The 24,967-nt window shown below is 47.9% G+C and overlaps 2 protein-coding genes across 2 annotated transcripts in view; one reads left to right on the top strand and one right to left on the bottom strand.

Moving 5' to 3' along the window:
* Nucleotides 1-5,092, top strand: part of Pkp1 (plakophilin 1) — a 48,426-nt gene extending 43,334 nt beyond the window's left edge. Inside the window, exons 13-14 of the mRNA XM_052200646.1 lie at nt 302-408; nt 2,871-5,092. Of these exons, the coding sequence (XP_052056606.1) occupies nt 302-376 (75 nt within the window). The 3' untranslated portion in view covers nt 377-408; nt 2,871-5,092. The remainder of the gene's footprint in view (nt 1-301; nt 409-2,870) is intronic.
* The window catches only part of Tmem9 (transmembrane protein 9), a 678,246-nt gene that overhangs the window by 159,932 nt on the left and 493,347 nt on the right, over nt 1-24,967 (bottom strand). The gene's annotated exons all lie outside the window — the stretch shown is intronic.

Below are 24,967 nucleotides of genomic sequence, written 5' to 3'. Positions count from 1 at the left end.
TAGACAGGATGCTGGGCTATGCAGAGAGGACTACATGAGATCCTTTCTCAAAAATGAAAATCTCTTCTTCCTTGCTTGTCTTCTACAAACACAAGTAAGAAGCTCAAATGCGCGAGAGGAATTCCAAAACACAATTTACTGATTCACTGATATTCATGCTGTTATGATTTCTTAATCAGGCCCCTGTAGCCCAGGCACATGGTACATAGCAGTCAGAGAACTGGTGTCCAGAGTCTAGATAACCCCAGGCTGCACACTGCTTGTCCTACGACGGATCACATGCTTGTTTCTTCCCTTGCAGCAAGGTTTCGATAGGACCATGATGGGAAACATAGCTGGGGCCAACAGCCTCAGAAACTTCACCTCAAGGTTCTAAGAAGAGACTGTCCAAGCAAGTTCGTCTTGCAGGTGAGACTTGGCCTGCCCCGTGGCAAGCGATGCTTCCAGATCACCACTACAGCCACTCGGAGGCTAGGCCTGTGTGGTTAGGGATTAGCATCGTTTGGCTTGACAGGCAGTTGGGCTCTGACTAACAGGGTGAGGAGGACAGCCATGTAGAACCCTAGCTGAGAACATAGCTTGTCCATTCAGGACATTAGGATATGTGATGCTTTATTAACCCTGGAAGGGCCGGAAGTCTGTGTAGGCCTCCTGGGGATAGCTATGTAGGTTGCCCGCTATACATCCAGGTGGTGCCATTCACAGGTGGGTTACATAATATAGCAGTTATGTATCATTCCCGGTTTGGTCCAAGCTACAGCTTACTTCCCATTCTTATTTCTTTTAATTCTTTTATTATCTTTTATGTGCATGAGCATCTTGCTTACACACGTATCTGTGCACCACACGTGTGCCACATGTATTTGTAACTTTTATTTTCCTGTAATAATTGTTGTCTCTGGGGCTTACTGCCTCTCTCTGCTAACCTAGGCCTACTCCTGGAAGTTTCCATCTTCAGTACAATCATATCTAGGCCCAGAATGTTTTCAGCCTCTGAGACTTACTGCTGAATAAGCTCACCCTTCCTAGTTCTTTCTGAGCTCTGACTGGTTCAACTCAGCTGTTCTGGCTCAAACTCCTCTCCAAGCTGACTGATTCAATCTTGCTTCTCTCGCTTTCTCCTGAACTGCTCTGCTTGGCCTCAAACGAACTCCAGCAATCTGTTCTGATCTTCTGGCTCCTTCTCATTCTCTGGCTCATTCTGTCTTCGCCTGTGTCTCGCTTGTTCTCTCTCTGCAACAACTCTCCAGTAAACTGCCTCCTCTCTCTGCACTGCCCCTTAACTAGCTTCTCTTTTCCTCTCTTTTCTGGTAAAAGTTAGGCGTATCCTATTCTGTCAAAATCTTTCTCTGATTTGACACTTTGTCTGCCACTCAGTTAGACATCACTTTCAATCATAGGTGTTTCCTCCCTCAAACTAACTTCACTTTCATTGTTTTGGATTAAAGTTATTTACTAAGGACATATCTATATTTCAGCCAGAGGAATTAAAGGTGTGTTCTAAGGCTGAGCCACACCATAACTAGAAACAGCTTTTTTCAGTAAATAACACAGTCTCGGGGTTCACAGTATAATCAAATATTTTGCAACAGTCAGGTGACCAAGGAGACCAGAAGAGAGCATGGAATCCTCTAGAACTGGAGTTACAGATAGTCGTGCGCCACCACATGTGTGCTAGGAATCAAACCCTAGTCCTCTAGAAGAGCATCATATGCGCTTAACCACTAAGCCATCTCTCTAGCCCCTCCATCCTTCTTAAAACCCGTGCTCAGTCTGTGGATGCTTAGTGTGGACAAGTTTTGTCTCCAGGTGATGCGTCTAGGGACAGGAAACTGAAATCCAGGACTCTGTCACAACTTTGCAAGCTGAGCATTCACTAGAACCCACCAGGAGGCTGGCCGCCTGTCTTAGCAATTCTGATTTGATAGCCCTTAAGTAGCTCTTAAGTGACGTACAGAAAATTTTATTTTTTAAATGGGTATCCAAAGGGTTTCTCATATAGATAAGCCAAGAACCACGGTTAAATATTGGAGCAGACGCCTTTGAGAAGGTGTGAGTGAGAAGCCGCTTGCAGCATAGGTCAGACCTTCAGGCGTGGCAATGGCTCGCTACCTGTAACTCTGCATGTTGTGGTTATTGGAGCTTTAACCTATAGCCTAACACATTCCAGGCAAATACTCTACCACTGACTTCTAACCCCTACCCTCCTTTGCTTATATTTTGTCTTGAGATAGGTCCCTCCTGTGTCTCCCAGGCTAGCCTTAGACTTACTCTGTAGCCTAGGTTGGCCTTGAACATGTGATTCTGTTGCGTCAGTCAGGTAATGTTGTGGGAAATATTAAAAAGATCTGACACATTCCCACTCTAGTGCCAGCACTGGTGGGCCACAGGACCATCTCTGTCCCACATTCCAGCAACCAAATTGAACCACCAACCACGTGGTTAGATATCACAATACCCAGTAACCTGGTAAAATCAAAACTTTTAAAGCTTATAGTTAACCAACCAGATTTATGTATCAACAAAATCATGATTTGCAGGATGCCAATACAATAATTTCAGAGCCAATTGATAATGATAAAAGCTTTATCCCAATTATTCTAACCTTATGATATCGTAACTACCTATGGCTGGTAAAAGCCACACTGCCTCACATCTGCCTCCATTTTGCTTCTCGCCTTCCTCCCCTGAGATGCTCTCTGTCTCTGCAACCCTGAACTGCACCTCCCTTTTCCCTGTCCAATCACAGGCCTCCTCTGCACTAATGTAATTGAACAGGGAAAATCCTGCAACAATGTAACTGGTATTACAGGCCTACACTGCGGTGTCCAGCTTTCACTACACTCTAACATAATAGTTTCTCTTTCTAGAAAGACACGACCCAGCTGAGAAGACCTCAGGCCTTAAGGATGGGTTACCTGCTCCATCCTGCACAGTATTTGGAGACGTTCAGATGCAACCAAGAGCAGCCTAAAAACTGTGGATGATGGAAATAATTTTTGATTCTTTTTTTTTTCCTTAGGGGAATTGGCAGGTTAAAGGGTTGGGGAGGTTGGGTGGGGGGACTTTCTTGAGTTAAAGGGGCTTACATCTGATGTCAATACTTTCTCCTCTGAGAAACAGTATATATATATAATGTGTATAATGTAAGTATGTGTGTGTGTGGTGTACCTGGGTGTGTTCACAAGTGTGTTTATGTGTGTGTTTGTGTGTGTGTGTGTGTGTGTGTGCACCTAAAAGCATAACCAACAAGTAAAACAGGCTGGGTGTGCTGATCCTTTGCAGTTCACAGGCAGCGCAGGGGACTCTCCGTGTCTCTCATTACATCATGTGGGCCACACCCACAGGGAAGCTTTAGCCAGCAGAGCCCCAGACTTCACAGAGCCTGCAAGTTGCTATTTCAGGAGAAAGGAAGTAAGAAGAGCACGTGAAGCCAGAGCTGTGGGGATCATTACTCGTGCTCTCTCCTCAAGTGGATAGGGTAGGAACAGGTAGGCACTGGGCACTGCCTGCTTAGAACAGAGAGGAAAGCTGGAAATTATTTGCAATGTGCCTCAGAGCCAGCTTGGTGAGTGTCAGGTGAGAGAGTTCCCAGAGGCTGAAGGAAGGGAATTAGGATGGATGAACCAGGAAAAGGAAGTGTCCTGTGAGGGCATCAGATAGCCCACACCCCAGCCCTCAGCCTCTTTCTTCATGAACCCTGGCTGTCCTGTCTTGCACTGCCTCTGTGAAACAAAATTGCCTAGTGGGGTGGAGGCCGCCAACCCCCAGACACCAAACTTCATACTGCAGACAGTCGTAACAAAAGAACATCTGAGAACTCCATGAGTGAGCCTGTCTGTGTGAAACCCCCTAGGACAAACGACTGATGGGACAGAGCTGAGCCTTCCCCCAGAGCTTCCCAGCTGGTGTGGTTAGCGCTGGGTAGACAACAGTGATCAGGGCCACACCTCTCTCAAGGAGGATATAGAATGCTCCCTGGCCCACCCCTCTTCTTACCCCAGCAGTAAGACTGAACAACCCCTCTGTGGCTCAGGGTGGCCTAGTAAAAGATCTGTCCAATGAGGATGAAGGAGGTCAGATACATGAGGACATTGTCCCTGAGAGGTGTCCTAAGCTATCTACCCAGTGTGCTCTGGCACTGGGAGTCTGCAACATCCTGTTTGGCTCATGTGGGAATCTGCCTCCTACCTCACCTCTTCTCCAATACCAGCGTGGATGAAGTTGTCCCAACACACTGTCCTTGCGTAAGCTTCTTGCAGTCTCCCTTGCCAGTCACTGGGATCCCAAACGATCTATTTCTTAAAACATGCCCTTGCCACACTACTTTGTACAGACAGTGAAGGAAGCACTTAAAGTATAACAGTAAATAAAACCTACCGTACCCCTTCCCCCATATAGTGTACATCTGCCTGAGGAAGGATACCCAGGTTCTGGGCTTTAGGGACTATTCTACTTAGTAAGTTTGAGAGAATCACGCCGAGCATTCAAGTCAACAGGTAAAACTATTGTAGGCCCTGAACAGTGATGTTCCCAGCCAATCTCCCAGCACAGTACTCACTTCCTGCAGCCCACAGGCTCAGTTTTCCTTTCCCTGGGAGGAAGATTTGGTAGGTTCACCCTTTGCTTTGATGTTGAAAGAGGTCTTAAGATACCCAGGGGTCAGGCCCAATTATGGTAACTTCTTCTATGATCTCAAACTGGCCAGGTGGACGGGGCCCAATGTATGCCTGTCATTCAGGGGCAAAATTAAAGGGACTTATGAATGCATTCCTAGGAGCAGGGAGTAAGAGGCTGGCTGGACTTTATGTATCCCGAACCCATCTTCATGTTTTAAATCAAATTTGCCTCCTACTTCCTTGCCTAAAACAAGTTACAAATTGGGACCAAACAAGAAAGGACAGAGGCCCTGTGTCTTCCTTGACTTTGGGGATTGTTGCAGTGTCTGGGACCCTCCATCCAGCCCTCACTGTCCTTGCTCTATATAGTATGAGAACCTTGTGCTGAACAGGCCCAGTTTCCTTGTATGATACACCATGTATTTGCTTTGTCAAAATATAGGAAATCAATAAACTGCTAGTGTTTCTTTGAAGTTTTTCAAGCCTTGTATTATTTGGGATACTATTAAGGGGTGAAGGGTCTTCTCTCCAACATCTCAGTTTACTGACCATGTACCAGGCAAGGGTTGAATATGTCACCCAGAGTATTCATAGATACCTGTTCCACTGTAGTTTATGTGAACACTGCCCTCCAGGATTTGGAGTTTGCTGTCCTAATTTACAAATTGGCAGGAATTATGGGGAAACAAATGTGACTAATGTCACCCAGGTTACAAGTGGAAAAGTCGTTATGAGCACAGCCCCAGCCATCCAGGCTGTAGAAAAGAAAATTTCAAGGGGAAATACTTAGGAGTTCATGTTTCCAGAATGCCTATGCTGCATGGATTTTATGTCATCTGCTGAAGATTGTGAGCAGAAGGATATGGAAGACCCCAGGCATGGTACGGAGTAAGGCCATCATCACTGAGAGAACCAGGGGTGCTTGGGTAGAAAGGGGAGATGCTAAGGAAATACATGGAGGGGAGTTTTCCCCATCCTGGAGGAGTCGTGACTAACAAGGCCTCCATTATAGCATCCTGGGATATCATGGTGTGTGGTAATGGGCAGGGAGAAGACGCTGAGGACCCCCAGGAGAGAACTGTGGTTCTCTCTGACCCACACTATTAGATCACAAGGCCGGGGCTTCTGGAAATGCTTTAGGGACCTGTGAACTTGTACTGGGTACAAAAAGCAAATCAAATGCAAAATCAGTAAGTGTCATCTTTATATTTTCATTAAAATACAAAAAAAATTCACACAATTTAAAATGTACACAGCTCTGACCCAGACCAAAAGATATACAGGGCAGGCAGGGGGCCTCCTCAGGCCTCTCTGCCTTCCATCTCACCCCAAGGAGAACATGGCACTGCCTGGACTTCTAAGACTGTATTCGAATTTGGCCATTTTGAACGTCCTGTAATCGGTGCCAGTGCTAAGTCCTGTTTCACTCTAGCATTAGCTTAATGGGTAAGGCTCACTCACTCCTGCTGCACGTCTGGTTGTTGCTGTCCCTATACAACTGTGCAGCACCACAGAACACACACATGTCATTGTCATCACTTGATATCATTATGTACACATGTTTTGAAGCAATTTATAGACTCATTGACTCACTTTCTCAGAACTATCATATATGATTACTGGGAAATAATAACAGTGTAGAAATTCAGGGTTATACTGGATGTGGGTATAGAAGTGCCAAACGACTATAAATGTCCTCATTCAGCTTTTGGGGGACAGCCTGATGAGCATGGGAGGGCCTTGGGCCCAGGATTGGATAGATAAGAACCAAAGAGACAGGACGGACACAGGACATCTAGAAGGTGGGAGAGAAAAGGCTTCAAAGACCTGGAGGCCAAGTGTCGCAGAGCCCGTGTCCACACAGGTCCACATGCCTGATCTTGAAGCCACTTCTGCTTCTTCCTCTTGCAGTTTACCTGGGGTGGGGCCAGACACCTCCCCCCACCCCCAGGTTTCAGAGAGCTAAAGCATCAGTCTGTACAAGGCAGTGCGTTCTGCTGCCAGCACAGCTGGAGAAGGGTGAAGAGATATTGGGCAACAGTCTTCCTCTTTGAAGAGCCACACAATGACCCTTTCACTTTCAGATCCTTGAGGCATTGTTTTCTATTTGGATCTGTGCTTCACCCTAGTAACCCAGGCAGACCACATAGCATCACATTCCAATCAATAGATGGAAAAATAAACTGGGAGAGAGTGACCAGCTCAGTGTCATAGGACCTTTACAAGAGGACCGAGCCTGGACCAGACCCAGGCCTCCTGAGTCCTAACATCAGAACATCAGGGAAGACTGCAGAAGAGGCAGCTGTCCTGCGCACTGTCAAAGCTGCTGTGAATCAGGGTTCACAGGGCCCGAGACAGCACAGGATTGCACATCCTGTGAGGGGCGGTTGCTGTGCAGACATGCAGGAAAATAAAAGTTCTGATTCACAGACTGGTTATCAGATGCCAGGAACTACAGCATGCATCGTCTAGCCTGGAGCTGGCTGGTTTGGTTGGTTAGAATAGAGAGCTAATGAGCCAAGGGCTTCAAGACAAGGAATGTCTCCATGACCCCAGCATGTCTTCTCCACCCTCACTAGTCATCCTGCAGACACCTGCTGGGTCAGCATGTGTGTATGTCATGGAGAGGTAGGTTGGCCATCTTGTGGGAGCATGTAGAAGCTGAGGAACCTCCTGTGAGGGATCAGCAGAGATCCCAACACCTTAGGCTTTAACATGCTATTGTCTCTGTTAGTCGGCCATTAAGAAATTTCACCGTGGTGGGAGATATAGCTTAGTTGGTAGAGCAAGAAACTGAGTGCCGTGCATAGAAATCCATAAAACTGGATGTGATAGTATATTCTTGTAGTCCCAGCACTCGAGAAACAGAGGCAGGAAGATTGTGAGTTCAAGACCACCCTGATATACAAAGTAAGATTCTGTCTTGAAACAAAAATAAAACAAAGAAAATCACAAAAAAATCCTCAATACTGATTAATTAGTAAATAATTTTTAAGTTTTGCTTCTGCTGGGCACAGTGGTACACACCTGGAATCCCAACGTCTTTCCCGGTCTTTCTTTGAAAGACCGAGACTGAAGATTCAGGAGTTCAAGGTCATCCTTGCCTATGAAGTGAGTTAGAGGATAGCTTTGGCTACAGTGAGCCCATGTATACAGCCCTGGATCCTCTGGGACATACTCTAGCACTCTGGGGCCATTAAACTATAGACAACAGATGGAGACTTGACCACTTGGTCTGAGAACACACACAGAGCGCTGACACAGAGACCACAAGATGGCCCAACCCTGCCTGGGTCACTGCTTCAAGCTTCAGTCAGTCTGAGTAACTGCTTCCATGGGGATTCCTATCAGCCATGTGGCTATGTGTATGTGTGGGGTCTGGCCATATTGTTTGGGAGGAGGGAGAGAGAAGGAGAGAGGGAGAGAGGAGAGAGCAGATCTCTTCGTGCCGGCTGTTCCTATTGTTTCCTGCCCTGGGATCCTGTGATTGCTACTTGCCTGGTGAGCTCTGAAGACTCCTCCAACTCTGTCTATGACCTTGATATGGATCAGATCTAAAGGAAAGACTTGGAAGCTGATGGTGATTCTAGCCTACACCTCCTCCACTGGCACCTGTGAGAACAGCTCTGCTCTACACATCCTGCTGAGTACCCAGCTCTCTGCTTTGTTGGGGCTGAGGAACACTGAAAGTCAGGCAGAGTGAACCAGGCAGGACCCATGTGGGGTGTGTATGTGTGTGTGTGTGTGTGTGTGTCACTTGAGGGAGGGCGATAGCCTCAAAGTGGCCAGGAAACAGGCTATCTAGAAAAGTTTGGGTTTTTTTTTTTCAATTTGGAAGAGGTTATGGGGAATTATTTTATATTTTTTGCTGGAAGACATTTTTGAAGGACAAGAGCCTTTTTACCAGACATTTCTTGAATTAAAGGAATCAAAAGAAAAATAGGTTGAGACACAGGATGCTTATCCACATCTCAAACCCAGGTAAAAGAGCTCATGTAGTGAGAATTTTGGTTTCTAAAAAACAAAAGAGAAGCATTATATGTCCTTTTATTTTAATCCCAGGTGTGGGATATGGGACTGCTTCAGATTGTCCACAGCAGCTGACTGTGATTTGCCTCGTGCTCTAGCAGGGGTGTGGTTTTGACAGCTGCAGATAATTAGTTTCAAGTGTGAGACATTTGGAATTCTGGGAGCATTTCAGAGGACAGACAAATACCAGAACCAGTTGGTGGGGATTTGGATGGTGGGATGGTCGGTAGGTGGCAGGATGCTGATAGTTACAGTTTGTCAAGTAGTCATGTGCAAAGAGATGAAAAGAGGAAACTAGACATCCTGACAGCGAAGATCAAACCCATAAAGTAGCCCAAAGTCTAACTACAAACTCAGACTTGTTATGGATTAATATGACAAACAAGACTCTTCTTGTGTGTCCAAGAATACAGGGAAAGAACTGGTCCCAAAGTACCCTCATGTTCTAAAGAAGCCTTACGATAATTTGGGCCAAACATTTCTAAACAAAAGCATGAGGGCTTTTAACCCAGAAAATGATGAGACAAGCAAGGGAAAGCACGCGGAGGCTCAGGGACTGGACACCTGGCTGCCCTGTGCCAGTGAGAAGGACATGATGAAAACTGAGGTGAAGCAGGAGAGAGAGGCACAGGGCAGCCAAGGGTGCCTGCAGACGGTAAGCAGGGGGAAGTGGTGCTGAGGAGCATGTAGGGAGGAAGGAAGGAAGGAAGGAAGGAAGGAAGGAAGGAAGGAAGGAAGGAGGGAGGGAGGGAGGGAGGGAGGGAGGGAGGGAGGGAAGGAGGGAGGGAGGGAGGGAGGGAGGGAGGGAGGGAGGGAGGAAGGAAAGAAGGAAGGAGGAAGGAAGGAAGGATGGAAGGAAGGAAGGAAGGAGGAAGGAAGGAAGGATGGAAGGAAGGAAGGAAGGAAGGAGGGAGGAAGGAAGGATACATGCATGTCATGCACTTTATCATATGTACATGTCATGTACTTTATTATACATACATGTCACGTACTTTATCATATGTACATGTCATGCACTTTATCATACATACATGTCATGTACTTTATCATACATACATGTCATTCACTTTATCACATGTATATGTCATGCACTTTATAGTATGTACATGCCAAGCACTTTATCATACATACATGTCATGTACTTTATCATACATACATGTCATGTATTTTATCATATGTACATGTCATGCACCTCATGCACTTTATCATACATACATGTCATTCACTTTATCACATGTATATGTCATGCACTTTATCATACGTACATGTCATGCATTTTATTATGCATACATGTCATGTGCTTTATCATACATAAATGTCATGTGCTTTACTCAGTTTCACCCTATTACTTATTATTCTATTTCCCTCTCTTACCCGCTCCTGCTGGCTCCCTTCCTCTTCTGAGATAGTCTCCTGAGTGTGTGCAGTATGTGTATGTTGTGTGTGTATGTAGTATGTGTGTGATGTGTATATGCGTATGTGGTATGTGGTATGTGGGTGATGTATGTGGTGTGTGCAGGCACACACGTCTCTGTGCATGAGCAGAGGCCAGAAGAGCCAATTTGGTTTATCATTCTTCACCTTAATTTTAAAGACGGGGTCTCTCACTGAGGAAGGGTGACAGTTAGTGTCTTAGTCAGGGTTTCTATTCCTGCACAAACATCATGACTAAGAAGCAAGTTGGGGAGGAAAGGGTTTATTGAGCTTACACTTCCACATTGCAGTTCATCACTAAAGGAAGTCAGGACTGGAACTCAAGCAGGTCAGGAAGCAGGAGCTGATGCAGAGGCCATGGAGGGATGTATCTTACTGGCTTGCTTCCCCTGGCTTGCTCAGCCTGCTCTCTTATAGAACCCGAGAATACCAACCCAGAGATTGTACCACCCACAAGGGGCCCTCCCCCCTTGATCACTAATTGAGAAAATGCCCCACAGCTGGATCTCATGGAAGCACTTTCCCAACTGAAGCTCCTTTTTCTGTGATAACTCCAGCCTGTGCCAAGTTGACACACAAAATCAGCCAATACAGTTAGCAAGCTCCAGTAGTCCTTCTGTTTCTGCCAGTACAGCACTGGGGTCACAGGAGTGCCTGATTGTATATGGCTTTTTATGTGAGTACTGTAAGCACCTTTATACATGAACCATCTTACTAGCACTACAATGGTGTTTTATTTAGCCATAATGAAATTACATCATTTTTAGGAACATGGATGGAACTTAAAGTCATCAAGATAAAGGAAATAAGTCAGATTCAGAATGGCAATAATGTTATGTTTTTTCATATGAAAAAAGGTAGAATACACACATATCCCACCCACCACACATATGCATACACATACCACACACACACACACCACAGCACACAAACACCACACACATACACTACACACACAAACAGCACATATACCACACACACACACTACACCACACACACATGCATACACACACACACCACACATCAGACATCAGTGTTTGGTAGGTGTGATTATAGTCAAGTAGGGGACACACATTTGACCGGAGTTCATTCAAGCAAAAAGAAGGAATTACAAGAGCAAGGTACTCAAGTTTCCTGGAAAGTTCTTGGTGAAGGCAAAGAAAGCAAGGGGTAGGGCCTCAGGTGTCATGGGGGGTGGGGAGAGGGCTGGTCCTGGTTCATTTCAACCGGCTGCAGCTCCAGTTCCAGAGCACCTGATCTCTCCTTCCAGCCCCAGAGGCACCAGTCATGCCCTTGGCACACAGATACACATAGCACACAGGCAAGACATCCATATAAAATAAAAATATTTTTTTAAAAAAATCAATAACTAGAAAATAGTTGCTACAGGGCAGTGGATGTGGCGTTAAGATAGGCCTTTCTGTGAGGCATTCTAGGGATGAGGAGCAGCCATTGGTCCAAGAGGAGAGACTCCAAGAGGAGTGGGCGGTCTTTGTATCCAAATGGAAGCTGTGGCTAGCCCGTCATCTGCGGTCACAGACACAAGGGTAGGCTAATGTGTAGGAGCTGATGTGGCAGGAACTTCCGGCCTCTTCTGTCTGTGTTGTTTCCATGTTCTTGATGAGACCAAAAGCTGGAGGAGATCCAGAGGGAGGATTATGGGGTGTCTGGAAGAAAGAAGCTATGAAAGAGAGGGAGCTCTCTCACGGTCATAAACTTAAGCTCCAGTAAGCATGCATTTCTTTACCCATTTTGCTGCTACCCAAGTGCCGGGTAGAGCAAGGGCAGAGCAATCAGGGATGTTCTGGGCAGGGACAATGAAGCAAGCCAGGGACAAAAGAAACGGGGTTGACAGACAGTGAGCCTTAATCTGATTAAAGGAAGCTAGAACACAAGGAGGCTGAGGTTCAGTCAACGGGACCAGCGAGATGCGCGATCGATGGGTAAAAGAGCTCACCACACAATCCCGACAACCTGGCCCCACAGTGGAGGGAGAGAACCGACTCCCAGGACATGAGCACCTGCACATACGCTAATAATAACAAATAATTAAAATTAAGATGACAGGGTGCACAGAGCGCATGAGGTTGCTTGAACTATACATGCTGAAAGTAACACCCCCAAAGTGTACTGCTTCAAACTGAAAAGACAGAGAAACTGTGGCTAATAGTCACAGCAAGGCCGGTCAACTGTGAATGGACCAAGCAAGCCCTGGGAAAGAGACCGAGGACCAAGAAAGCAGGATGTATGGTAGAAGGATTGGGCAACCAAGACCAGAGGAATCTTGAAGCAGAGCAAGAATTGGGAGAAAGTGTTCATAGATCTAAAACTAAACTCCTCAGGGAAAGGAGGGGAGTGGCCTGGGATGTCTGTTGGTGACAACAGCTCAAGGGACGGTAATGGTATAGTGCGCAGACAGGAGATGTGTGTTAGCTATTGAAATAAAGTCTCCAAAACAACACCACACCTCACCTCCAAGACCAATGTATAGATGTCTCCAGAAGGATCACAATCGGCAGCTGGAGATGGGTGGGCTCCCTTCCAAATACTCTGAGAACCTGAGACCCCAGGCTGGGAGATTAGAGATGGGCTTACATACCCCATCCCTGGAGTCATCTAAGGCTAAGGTCTGCAGACCGCTGCTCTGCTCATGGCTAGTCAACCTCTTACAAGGTGAGTGAGGTAAAGGGGGTCTCTGGAGGCTGGTGCAGGGGCGCTATAAACGTACCATGTCTGTCCCCACCAGCTTATGACTGGCTTTCACAAATGCAGGTTGAAATGGAGGGAGAGATGCGGGTGTGAGGAGGCAGAGGAGACCGTCTGGATCTTTAGCAGATGGACAGGCCACTACGGCTGCTTCCTGTTGAGAAGAAACCGAGGTCCAAGTGAGGACCGCTCACCCGGCATACATGTGCTGTGACTCAGAGCTCCCCAAAATTAAAAACCTGCCCAAACCATGGTTTGTGTTTGTTTGCTTTTATGAAATAAAGGCTAATTGCAGCCGATACACGACCATTCTCCCAAACTAGTGATTCTGGCTTCATCTTTAATCCTTCCTTTCGTGCTCAGGTAGCAAGTCTTCTCTGCTCCACCGCCAGGGAACTTCAAGCCTGGCCCGTTCCTTGCTCTATGCTGCCACCTCCTGGCTGGACTCACTCCCACACCATACCGCCTCAACCGGAATGTGCCTCTGGGAGACTGATCTGTAGTAAGGACGCTAACCACACCCTCCACATTTTTGGGGAACATCTGCCAACTCTGAGTTTTCCACCCATGTTTCTTTCTCTCAGGCCAGCCTCTGTCTTGTCTCCTGGTTCTCTTCATTCCCTCCCTGATGGCATCTCCCCGAGGGTAGCATGGATTCAATCCCTTTTGTCTCTTTGTTTCCGAGGCCGGGATGTCTTTCTCAGTCTGTTCTCTACCCATAACACCCTATTCATCCTCCGAGAGCTGACTCCCACGATGTTCCCTCCAGGAGGCCTTCGTGTTTATTTATACCACTCGGAGGTCCTCACGGTACCTACCCTGCCTCATGCCTGTGGAATGATGACCTACTCATCACTAGTGTCTCCACACTAGCCTAGAGTCCATCCCAGATCGTGGGCTCAGCACTCTATGAGCTGAAGGCAACTGAGTGTAGATTCACAGCCTTGCCCAGTGACCTGATCTCAAAAGCCTTCCTGACTCCCTTCGCACATGTTGACCATAAAGATCGGATCCATTTCAGCTGTCTCTCTTAGCCAGCTGCCAACTCTCAGCTCTACAGAGAAGAGACCACAGCATGTGCTGATCGCCGGTCATGCCCTGATCCCGTGACGTCTTCAGCTGCCCTTGTCTGTAACCGTGGAGAGTCGGTCTTGTGTCCTTCTCTCCGGCAGTCATCCTGAACTCTCTGAGGTCAGCCATCCTCCTCACTGTCATGGTCACCTTCTCTGAACACACCTCAAGCTGACACCCTTTCTCTTAAGAACTAGAGCATTGAATGAAGAAGGAGGCAGAGGATTCGATCTATGGGCATCAAGTGGGGCTGGGATCTCTCAGGTTTGGTGCATCCACTTCAAATACTCAAAGCAATACAGGGCCAGAACCAACAAGTGGGCGGTAGGGTCCAGGACCCCATTCCTTAGAAATTCATGTGAAAATCTCTCCCCTCCCTTCCCCCCTCACTCAGTTCAATCAATCAGTTGAATCAATCATTTAATCAATCATTCCTTGCCTCCCTCCCTCCAGCTCCTCTTGTGAAACTAATGATAGAACCCAGCCCTGTTGCATGCTGGGTAAATCCTTTACCACTGAGTGACATCTTCAGCTGCTGAGGATCTCTTTGGACCGCAGGGCTCCACACAGTCAATCCCTTCAGCCTTCATTGGCAGCCTTCTCTGGAAGCTAATGGAAAGGAAAACAAAATGTGTGATGTATGTTGCTATTTAGAAATTGGATTCCCCAGACCTCATGAATTCTGCTTTGGGATACGTTTATTCTCGTGTTATTATGAATATCAGGGAACAGGCCTGGATGCCACACAAAGTCGTCACGGCGTAACCATCGGGAGATCAATCACCATAGTCGGTGCCCAGTCTCAGAAACCTCAATACTTTCCTTTCTACCAAAATAAGGGGCGTCCCTGGGGTCGTTGAGTGCTGCCAGATTATGTCAACATCTTATGATCTCAGGGTGTCAGTTCTGGGTCTCCTGTCAGATCCCAGGATCCCCAGAATCTCTGCAAACCCAGACCTTGGCCCCAGCTCGCTGACTAGGGAGAGAAATGCTCAGTATTGCATTCCTGCAGATTCCCAGAACCTCCCAGGCCCAGCCTCCTCAAACAAGCTGCTAGTGGCGGGAGGCGGTGGCTCCAGAGGCCATGAGTCAGGCTTCCAGAACCAACCCTGCCAGTTCCACCTTACATCCGACCACAAAGTCAGCAAAAGCCAGGTGGGCAAGGCAAACGGAGTTTCCCCCCTGTGACCTGCACTCCTTCTGGGTGGACCACACCTTCCTTTCCAATGGCTGTCAGTCTTATCTCCTGCCGCAGAGACTCCAACATCAACACAGGCTGGAGTACTCGCCGGAACGCAGAGAAGTTGAGATTCAAAATAAAAGTAGAGCCATCTAGAGCATGAGAAATGGAGATGTGTGTGCGCGTGCGTGTGTGTGTGTGTGTGTGTGTGTGTGTGTGCGCGCGCGCGCGTGCGCGCGGGCGCATGCATGCACGTGCGTGCGTGCGTACGTGTGTGTGTGTGTGTGGTGTGTGTGTGTGTGTGTGTGTGTGCTGACCTCCTGAGAATATTCCCAACCCTCCTGGGAAATGAGTGCAAGGGTCCTTAAGAGTTCAAAGCACCTCCAACAAGAACCTTAGCGATTGGTGTATGGGTGTGGGAGTAAAAGAATTAAAGTATCCTGACGTCACTTGCACAGGCTCATGGGTGCTAAGTGACAAGACCTACATTTTGGAAGTTCTGAACAAGTGAGGAAAGTAGTTTTCTTTACTTGAGAGTTTCAGAAGCTTTAATGTCCTGAGGTATGCCAGGGCAGACAACGTCTGAACCAAGGCACACCCGTCCCATGAGCCTCTGCCAAACACTTTAACAGAACACTGGCCAAAGAGCCAGTCTGGTCCACAACCTCAGATTGTTTAAGCTCACATGTGGAGAGAGGTTTCGTATTCCTAAACCAAAGCCCCTGGAACATACCATTGCAAATCAGATACAACAAGGAGAGATCTGCCTCTGACTGTGCCAGAGGAGGCCTTGTAAGAGGGCTCATGGCATGTATGCCCCGCCCTCTGCCGGCCACATGCATGGGCTCAGATAGGAGTAGGCTTCGAATGTCAGGCACACAGCCTTCTCTAACAATGTATGGAATTTGACATGCTATCTCCTCTATCACAGATCCATCAGTACCAGCTAACACATGTCCCCAGACTCTCTGTCTTTTCAGGGATTAGAACTCTCACCAAACCATCAGAGGACCAACCTTTGAACAGAAAGTTCCTAGATGATCACCGAAGGCTTCCTGGAGAGGCAGGCTGTTTTGAGTGGAGTGATGTGGGTAGGAAAGGCAGAAGAAGGTAGATGCAGGGTTACAGGGTGATGTGAAAGGGGGCTGGGTTCAGATAGCACAGGTGTCAAGAACGCCAGAGTCTTGTGGAGACTTTCCAGTCGGGGCTAGAGTGTGAGACACACGGAATGTCTGAAAAATGGACACCAACATTCGATAATTGGCGAGGTCTCTCACGGGCCCACACTGGGACAGACAGTGCTGATACAGGGACTGGATCCTATAGTCAGGGTCAGCGCTGACTCCTCAGCTGACTGGGTTTCGTGTCCCGCTCCTCCGAAGAAACTGCTGCCATCCTGTTGGGAGAGGGGATGTCATCAGCGCCTAACTTTTCCCTCCTGTAGGTGGCTGGCTACACAAGGCAGGAGGCAAGGCAGAACAGCTGACTCACCCCTCCAGCACCATCTTCCCATGACCTGTAAGTCCCAGGCTCGGTTAGGGGGAGGAGGGGAGGAGCCGCCCAGCCACAGACACCCTAGGGCTCAGCAGGGTGGGAGGAGACGGGGACCTAAACTGTGGGAAGCGAATGGAAGTGTGTGGGAGGAGGGAGCATGACACCGTAGGAAGACAAGAGGAGGCCAGAGGACACACTCCCTCCCACGGGATCCCAAAGATCACAGCGAATGTTCACATGCGTCCACCATGTGCTGTTTTGAGCATTGATATTTACACAAGCTCATTTAATCCCCACAAGAACCTGGTGAGGTCATTCCTACTATCATTGCCATTGTGTGGAGGAAGAAACCCAGACATAGTAACGCTGCCAAAGCCACTCAACAGATATGTGGGGGAGGAGGCGTTGAACCCAGGAAGCCTGGTGCCGTGGCATGTACCTGTAGTTACTCTGCAGAAGAAGCTGGTTCTGGGCTACATGTTGTCTCTCCTCTCCTGCTCCCCTCCCCTTGGTCAAGTGAGCAGAATGCAGGGCGGGCTGCTGGTGGCCAGGCCCGGAGCATCCTATCTTCAGGAATGACGGTTGGCCCAGCTTCTTCCTCACGATAACCTCTTTGCTAAGCGCCCTTCCTGGCTTCCTTCTCCTAGATGGACTTCCTCCAATATCCAGCTGCCCCCACCCGGAGGCGTCAAGTCTGTTCCCCCTTCAGAGTTGCAAGTTTCTCTGTCTTTTCTTGAACAAGTGTGTGCATGCGACTTGTTCAACAAGAGGCCTGGACTCTGGCAGAAAGTTATTCAGCATTCCTCACATCCAGCAAGTTGTCCCTGGGAGTCACCAGGTGACACCTGGTGCTTAGGGAACAAAAGGCCAAGCTGGGCTCTGGCTGTGTGCTGTGCAAACAAGATGAGCTAGGGACAAGTACAGCATGAAGTACGGGGAAGAAACAGCTCTGAGAGGAGCATGAAAGGGAAGGGGACAGACAGACTGACGGATCAGCACCTACAGAGCCAGCTTTGGTGGCCAGGCATCCCACCGCCCTGTGACGCTGGGAAGACCCAAAGAAGGTGGAGCCGATCATGCTCCATCTCATCTGTCCTCCCTGTGGTGCTCAGTCCTCTGGGGGTCTCACCCTGCCGGCCTGTGGGGTCTGTCACAGCTTCCAATCCCCAACAGTCAGCCTAGGTCCTACATGAGTCACACTTTGAGTTGTTAAGGCTCCCTGATCCATCCGAAGCTTCATCTGCAATTGCAATTCAGTGTTTCTCGTCCTCCTCTGACCAGCACGGACTGGATGGGGGTCAGGGGGTCAAGTTGAGCCATGCCTGCTGCCAGGACAGGGGAGGACTGAAGCCTTGGTCTTGTGGCTGTCTTACTGCTACCCCGGCATAGCAGTAAGATACTCCAGGTTTCTTTGACTTCGTGCGAGATTCAGAGTGAGCTGCGGGTAAGTGTGTGGAGGGGCACATAAGGCCACCGGAGACCAATAGTAAGTGCCAGGCTCACACAGCAGCTTCGGAGACTGGAGAGTCTCCCACCAGCTTCCCAGACCCCAGCCCTGGGCCAATACTGTGATGTACCCATCACCAAGAGAGGTACCGTGTCACACTGCCTGGTCTCTTTAGGCTTTCCACAGTCAAGCCCTCCTAATTGCTTTCTCCCACTGAGAGCAAGGGTGGATTCTTGGAGCCTCTGGAGGTAAGAGACACTCAGCAAGCTGTCCCAGGGCCCCAATCCCACTATGGCCTCCGAGAGTCTAGAGGATGTCAGGAAAGGCTTGACTGCTGGGCCACGAGAGGGGCAGGTCTCCCCTAACAAGTCAGGGACATTCTGTCCCTGTCCAACACCATCCATCTGGCTCTGCAGGGCACCCAAGCCTATTCTAGTCCCAGATCCAAGCCACACACTATGCTTGTAGTTTGTGTGCCCATACCCTGAGCAATAGTCACACTCTAGAAGAATTTGACAGGAAATTGGAGCTGCAGGGTACCCCAGGAGTGGCCTAGAACAGAATTATCAGGGGGAAACCTGTTTCTATCCACAATGCACAAGGAGCTGGTGTTAAAATTAAGAATAGCTATATCCCTAAGTACACTGCTATACAGATTTTTTTTTTTTTTGGTGTTTAAGAATGTGTGTGTGTGTGTGTGTGTGTGTGTGAGAGAGAGAGAGAGAGAGAGAAGGAGGAGGAAAAGGAGGAGGACAGGAGAGGGGAGGACAGGGGAGGGGAGGGAAGGGGAGGGGAGGGGAGGGGAGGGGAGGGAAGGGGAGAGGAGAGGAGAGGAGAGGAGAGGAGAGGAGAGGAGAGGAAAGGAAAGGAAAGGAAAGGAAAGGAAAGGAAAGGAAAGGAAAGGAAGGAAAAAAATTTAATTGTATGTTGTTCTTTTTATGACGTAGAGAAACTTGGGACCCACTGGTCAGTCACTCTGGCCCACTTGGTGAGTTTTAGGCCAGAGAGAAGCAGTGCCTCAGAAAGCAATGTGTACAGCACTGGGGTTCAGTTCCTGGGGTCCAAGCTGCCCAGCAGAAGGGTGGTGTTATAGGGAACAGCATGAGGGAGAGGAGGGGAGGGGCGGGGATGAGAGGGGAGGGAGGGGAGGGGCAGGGATGCAACACACTTCTTCCCTGATTCTGTGGACTTCGCTTTAACTCTCTGCAGCCTCCTTCTCCTCTCACTCCACTACCTGCCCACATCACCGACTTGTCCAGTCTCCCTGTGTCCCTTCTGCAATCCCAGTACTCAGGAAGCACGAGGATGGTGGGGTGATGGTGAGGCTAATTTAATAATCTCTTTCCTTCTCCCTTTCCCTCTCTCTTTTGTTCCCTGCCCCTGTGTGTGTGTGTATGTGTGTGTGTTAGTGTAGGAGATAGTGACACAGAGATGTGCTATTATCTCAGTACTTTGGTGATGAAGAGTATCTCAAGTTTAAGGCTATCTATCTTTAGATATATAGAGAGTTATAGACTGGGCTAAATAGGCCTTTTCTCATATATATGAAAAATGATAGATAGATAGATAGATAGATAGATAGATAGATAGATAGATAGTAGATGATAAATAGATGACAAAAGCTCTCAATAACTATCCATGATGTCCTTCCCCAGGGTTTGCAAAGACTGGCACGCTGCTGCCCTGGCCTGGTCCCCTCTCCCATGCTTTCTGGCCTCTTCTTGGTACCTGGACCACATACGTTCGCTGCTGTTCTGTCTGCTGCCAGCATCCTCTCCAGTCTCTTCCTGTGGCTACCTGCTGACCATCCTGAGAACCAAACCCAGTGGAGGTTTCTACAAGGAAGTTTGTTCATCAAACCTTCACGTCCACACTGAGTATTTTCTCTTTCTCTGGGTTCTTCTTCACATTTTGAAACAGAGGCACACACAGGTGTAACTGTATATGAATTATTTATAGCATCTCTTTCTAGCTTTCAGTGGTGTAGTGTCTGCTTATTAGCTCTCTCCCCTGGTCTACGAAGGTAGAGCTCAGTCTTGGTCTGTTCCCATGGTAACCTCATCACCAAACAGTAGCTGTCCTAGGGATGTGCTCTATAAACATGTGTTAAACTTATAGAATGACTGAATCAACAGATCAATAAACTCTCCTAGAAGAAACACTAACATTTAAACAGACTCAATACACTGATATGTGTTATTATTTAAGTACATTATCCCTCTTTATCTATTTTTAAAGATTTGTTTTTATTTTCTATGAATGTTTGTCTGCATGTACTGTCTAGATGTACTATATGTATGCCTGGTGCCCAGGGAGGTCAGAAGAAGGAATCAGGGCCCTTGGAATTGAAGCTATGAATGGTTGTGAGGCACTGAGTGGAAACCTAACTCAGATCTTCTACAAGAGCAACAAGAGCTCTTAACCACTGAGCCATCTTTCCAGGGCTGCCCCTTACCCATTCTGCTTTTTTTGTTTATTTGTTTGTCTGTTTGTTTTGAGACAGCATCTCTCTAGGGATCTAGTTATCCTGGAACTTGCTATGTAGACCAAACTGGCCTCGTACTCACGGATACCAGCTTGCCTATGCCTCCCGAGTGCTGATATTAAAGGAGTGTGCTGTCATACCTGGCCACATGACCTTTTAAGAGAAAAGTTTTTCTAAAGCAAGAACACCTTTTGACAGAGTGAGATGCTGTTGTCGTCTACAAATGTGTTGGATCACGCCTATCACTTTCCTGGGACACACACAGTCTCTGTGAGCTGCAAGATGGAAATGTTTGTTATATAAAAAAGCCATCACTTGATTTATTACAGGACTTGGCAACCGCAAAAGATAATGTCTGTTTTACCATACATTCCAATCATGTTAATATTTGATGTCCACCAATCAAGTTCTATACAGGCTGCCTACTGTGGGAATTACTTCCAATGTCACTCTATCTGCTTGGTAAGGCAGTGGATCTTTGAATGAGCTAGGACTCTGGGTGTCAAGAAAGGCCCAGTCTATGTAAAAAGGAGAAGAGGGACCCAACAGCCACAGCTAAATTAGAAAGGGAGTTTAATTCATAAGTCGTGGCCTGACTGACAACAGTGAGAACATCTGACTGACCAGAGAGTGATCAAAGTTTCCAACCGATAGATTTGTACCACCATTTCACACAAAATTTTCCTATGACAAGGATTGGTATGCAAGAATTTTGCTTCGCATAATCAGAAATCATTCTAATAGCTGTTGGCTGGCATACAAAGTATCTTCTTGAAAATATACTTCTTTTGTCCTCATCAGATATATAGAAAGTGTGTTGTGCAAATAATTAATCATAACAAAGATAATCCTATCTGTAATTATAATAAAAGTAATCCCTGCCCTACGTGACTTAGGATGAGTCACCCAACCTCTCTGGGGCCCAATGTCCTTGTGTATAAAGTGGGTTTATTTATGTGGGACCGAACTTTGTGTGCTATTGTAATTAGAGTTTACATAGCACACAGCACCTAGCACACTACAGACACCCAATACATGGGGAATAACATTATTTATTAATATTATCCATAGCTCATATACCCTGTGTCTCAGGGGAATCCACCACTCACTCCCTCATTCCCTATATGGGCCAAAGTCACAGGACTAAAGGGTCCCCTGAGTCAAATTCTCAAGGAAAACCACTTTTGTTCATTCCCAAAAAAAAACGTTCATCGCAGTTGCCAGCCTCTTTGAGGAGTTGGCAGGGCATGGTGGGTGGGAAGAGGCTGAGGTGAGACAATTCATCCTCAACAGGCCTTCACACCTGTCACTCTGTTCTGCTGGCCCAGCACAAACTCAGCTGCTCTCGGCCTGGGAACCTCCCCACCCCTCCACCTGCCCACTGCTTTCCTTAAGAGCAGCCCAGCCTGGCCCAGGCTCTACATTGCCCAGGCCTGACTTTCCAGAGGAAACTACTTTGAGATTGGCATGAGTTTAAGGTGTGGCTGCTGCGGTCCTGGCCAGGGCTGAATGTGGAGCCACAGGGTGGAGTAGGGGCGGGGTGGGGCGGGGTGGGATGGGAGCCGACAAATACACACCCACTCCCCAGGGCCTGGGTGCTTTGCACAAGTGTGGAAACATTTTTCTCCTGAGTCTTCAATTGAGAGCAATTTAAATTCCTGTAGCTGTTGGGGTGGAGGCTGAGAACCTGGGGTGAGTTGGTGGGTGGAGCCAGGGAGGGAGGCTTGAGTGGGGCGCCCAAAGCTGACTTTGGGGAGTCACAGCCTGGATAAGTCTTCAATGGGAAGCGTCTGAGGCCTCTCCGAGATGAACTCCTGGAACCCACACAGTAGAAGAGAATCGACTCCTGAAAGCTGTTCTCTGATATCCACACATATTCACATGCACACACTGCACACACTACACACACACACACACACACACACACACACACACACACTGTAATTTTTTAATGTTTTAAAAGAATGGGGGAGGAGGAAGCTTACCTCTTCTTACCAGAAAGTAAGATGGCGGGTCTAAGCAGTGACTTCCATGATCCGCAAACCCTTCACCAAGTCAAGACCTAGGAATGAGCTATAATGGGCCCTGCTCCACCCACAGAATGCACCCTGTGTATTCTGTGACTCCTGAGCGCCCTCTTCAGTCTGGCCACCCTTCGCTGGACTCCCATCTCCCGTCAGGTCCAGGGTAGGGACAGCAGGAGAGAGGCAATGGGGGCTGAGTCCCTGGACTGAGCTCTGCACCCTGACCCCAGTCTACCCCCAGATAATTCACAGGAGAATACAACTCTGGCCCAGGTGCTACATTTTGGGGGGGCTTGGAGTGCTCCTCAACCTTCAAGGCCCATGTCCAGAGAGAGAGTGAACTGACCTGAATAAGTAACAGCGTCCCCTCTCGTACCCCCATCTCCTTCCCGGTAGGATTATCAGGCAGGATGAACTTTCAGAGAGAGGCCACATTCTGCAGGCAAGTGGCTGTACTGTAGATACCTGGAGTCCAGCTCGCTTTCCCCTCCAACCTCAGCCTATCCCAGCTCCAAGTGAGGCTTTCAGAGGGCTTGACTCTGAGCCCCAACCTGAGCACCGTCCCCCAACAAAGCTGAGACTCCGTCTCATCCTTCCCAGAAACTGCTGCACACTCAGATGTGGAGGCCTCCCTAAAAGCAAGCTCATCTCAGGCCAGGCTTGACCTTGTACCTAGAGGACAGTCCTGAGCAGCAGGGCCTGCCCAGTGCAGCTTCCACAATCTGGCCAGAGAGAAAAATCCCAGGCCAGACAAGACAGTGCTAAGCTGGCTTCTCCAACCTTGAGCCCCCAAGAGAGACGGTTCACATAAGATAAACCAGAACGGCAGCAGCAGTGACTAAAGCTGACTGTGCAATTAATCTGCAGCAAGCATCACCCTAACTACTTCACAGATTATTACGGACAGCCCTCAAAGCCAGCCCGCCTTTAGATAGAGAAACTCAGGAACAGAAACAGCAAGAACTTGCCCAAAGTTCCCAGAGTCAGAACTCAGCAAAACCAGGATTTAACAAGATCTAGATCCAGAGCATGGGTCTGCAGCTCCGAGAGTTGATCTCGTGGTAAGTGGATCCCAGGAGACACCTGTTCTTAGTTGTCCTACCTCTGAAGTGGGCACACTAGGCAGGAACTCTCTGCCCAGGACATAAGAATGCCTGAGAGCAAATCTGTTGGCAAGATGGAACAACTGTCCCTACCATGCCGACCCAGGACCACGTGGGGCATGTGAGTGGGCACAGGGCACTGAACTCCTTGAGGCAAGGAGTCAGGAGTCCATAGTAGACTGAGATTGGAACTTAGGGAAGTAGAGAGGTTGTACCTGGCGATGTACAAGAAAGATGGACACACAGAATTCAGGGTGTTGTATGTGCATAGACCCCCACCCCATCTCTCTGGCTTCCCCCCAACCCTTAAGGAGTATGAGGCCCACCCATTCTTGGCCATTCTTGCACCTCTGGTGTTAGACCCAGTTCCATGATGAACACAAGAGCACTGGATGGGATGGATAAAGCAAGGATGTATGCTGTGCTTGGAGATCCGGGCGTTACTGTGTACATCCATGATCCCTCTGTTCCCTGGGGCCACTTGGCCTCCATGCACACCCTTGTCTATTGACCATAGACGGGCTTCCTTCCCTGGCTCACCACCTATATGTGGCCCTGCACTCTGACTCTCTCTTGTGCTTTCTCCTCCGTGAGTGAGATAGCACAGGGATTCCTCCTTTAGCTCCACGTATTAGTGAATGCTTTGTGATCCATAAAGACCGTCATCAGGTCTCTAGACTAGAGCCAGAACTCACTTTAGCCTTTATGTTCCACTTGGTGACAAGTCCAGCCTCCATGGGGGGGGCAGGACCTGGACACATGTGAGGTCTTGCCTGTAGGATAAACCAAGAGGACTTTATGCCAGCTAAAATAAGCCAGGCACAGTGACAAACACTGTTAAGGTCTCACTTGGATATAGAACCTAGACAAATGGAGCTAAAAGAAACAGAGAATAGAAAGACTGGGAGACTGAGGCAGAGGGCAGGTCAGTTCTTAGACCCTGTCAGTTAATAATAATGTATTGTGTGTTGCATATTTCAAAATATCTCAGTCTTCCATTTTGTTTCATTTTTTTGAGGAAAGACCTTTCCTACCTAAAACCAAGGCTAAGACCACACCCTACCTACATATGTGGTGGTTTTCCTACACACACTGAAGTTTCAGTTACAAATAAGGCACAGCAAAAGGCTAGCAAAATAAGAAATAATAAAATAGGAGCATAATACTAATATGTCAGAATAAAAAGTGATGTATATGTTCCCCCATTCACTTTTGCCCCTCCCCCACCTTTTTGAACTACTTAGGTTTACACTTCTGGTGACTGAGGATGATTGAAGGAAAACTGTGGACTGGGGTTGGGGCGTGGGAACTACTACAGCCAAAACTCACAACAAATATCTTCCCAATACCCCAGATGACCTTAGGAGAAAAGATG

The sequence above is a fragment of the Apodemus sylvaticus genome, chromosome 12 (genome assembly GCF_947179515.1).
Source record: "Apodemus sylvaticus chromosome 12, mApoSyl1.1, whole genome shotgun sequence".
Classification (NCBI taxonomy): domain Eukaryota; kingdom Metazoa; phylum Chordata; class Mammalia; order Rodentia; family Muridae; genus Apodemus; species Apodemus sylvaticus.
Note: the sequence above shows the minus strand (reverse complement) of the source record. Positions and strands in the feature narration are given on the sequence as shown.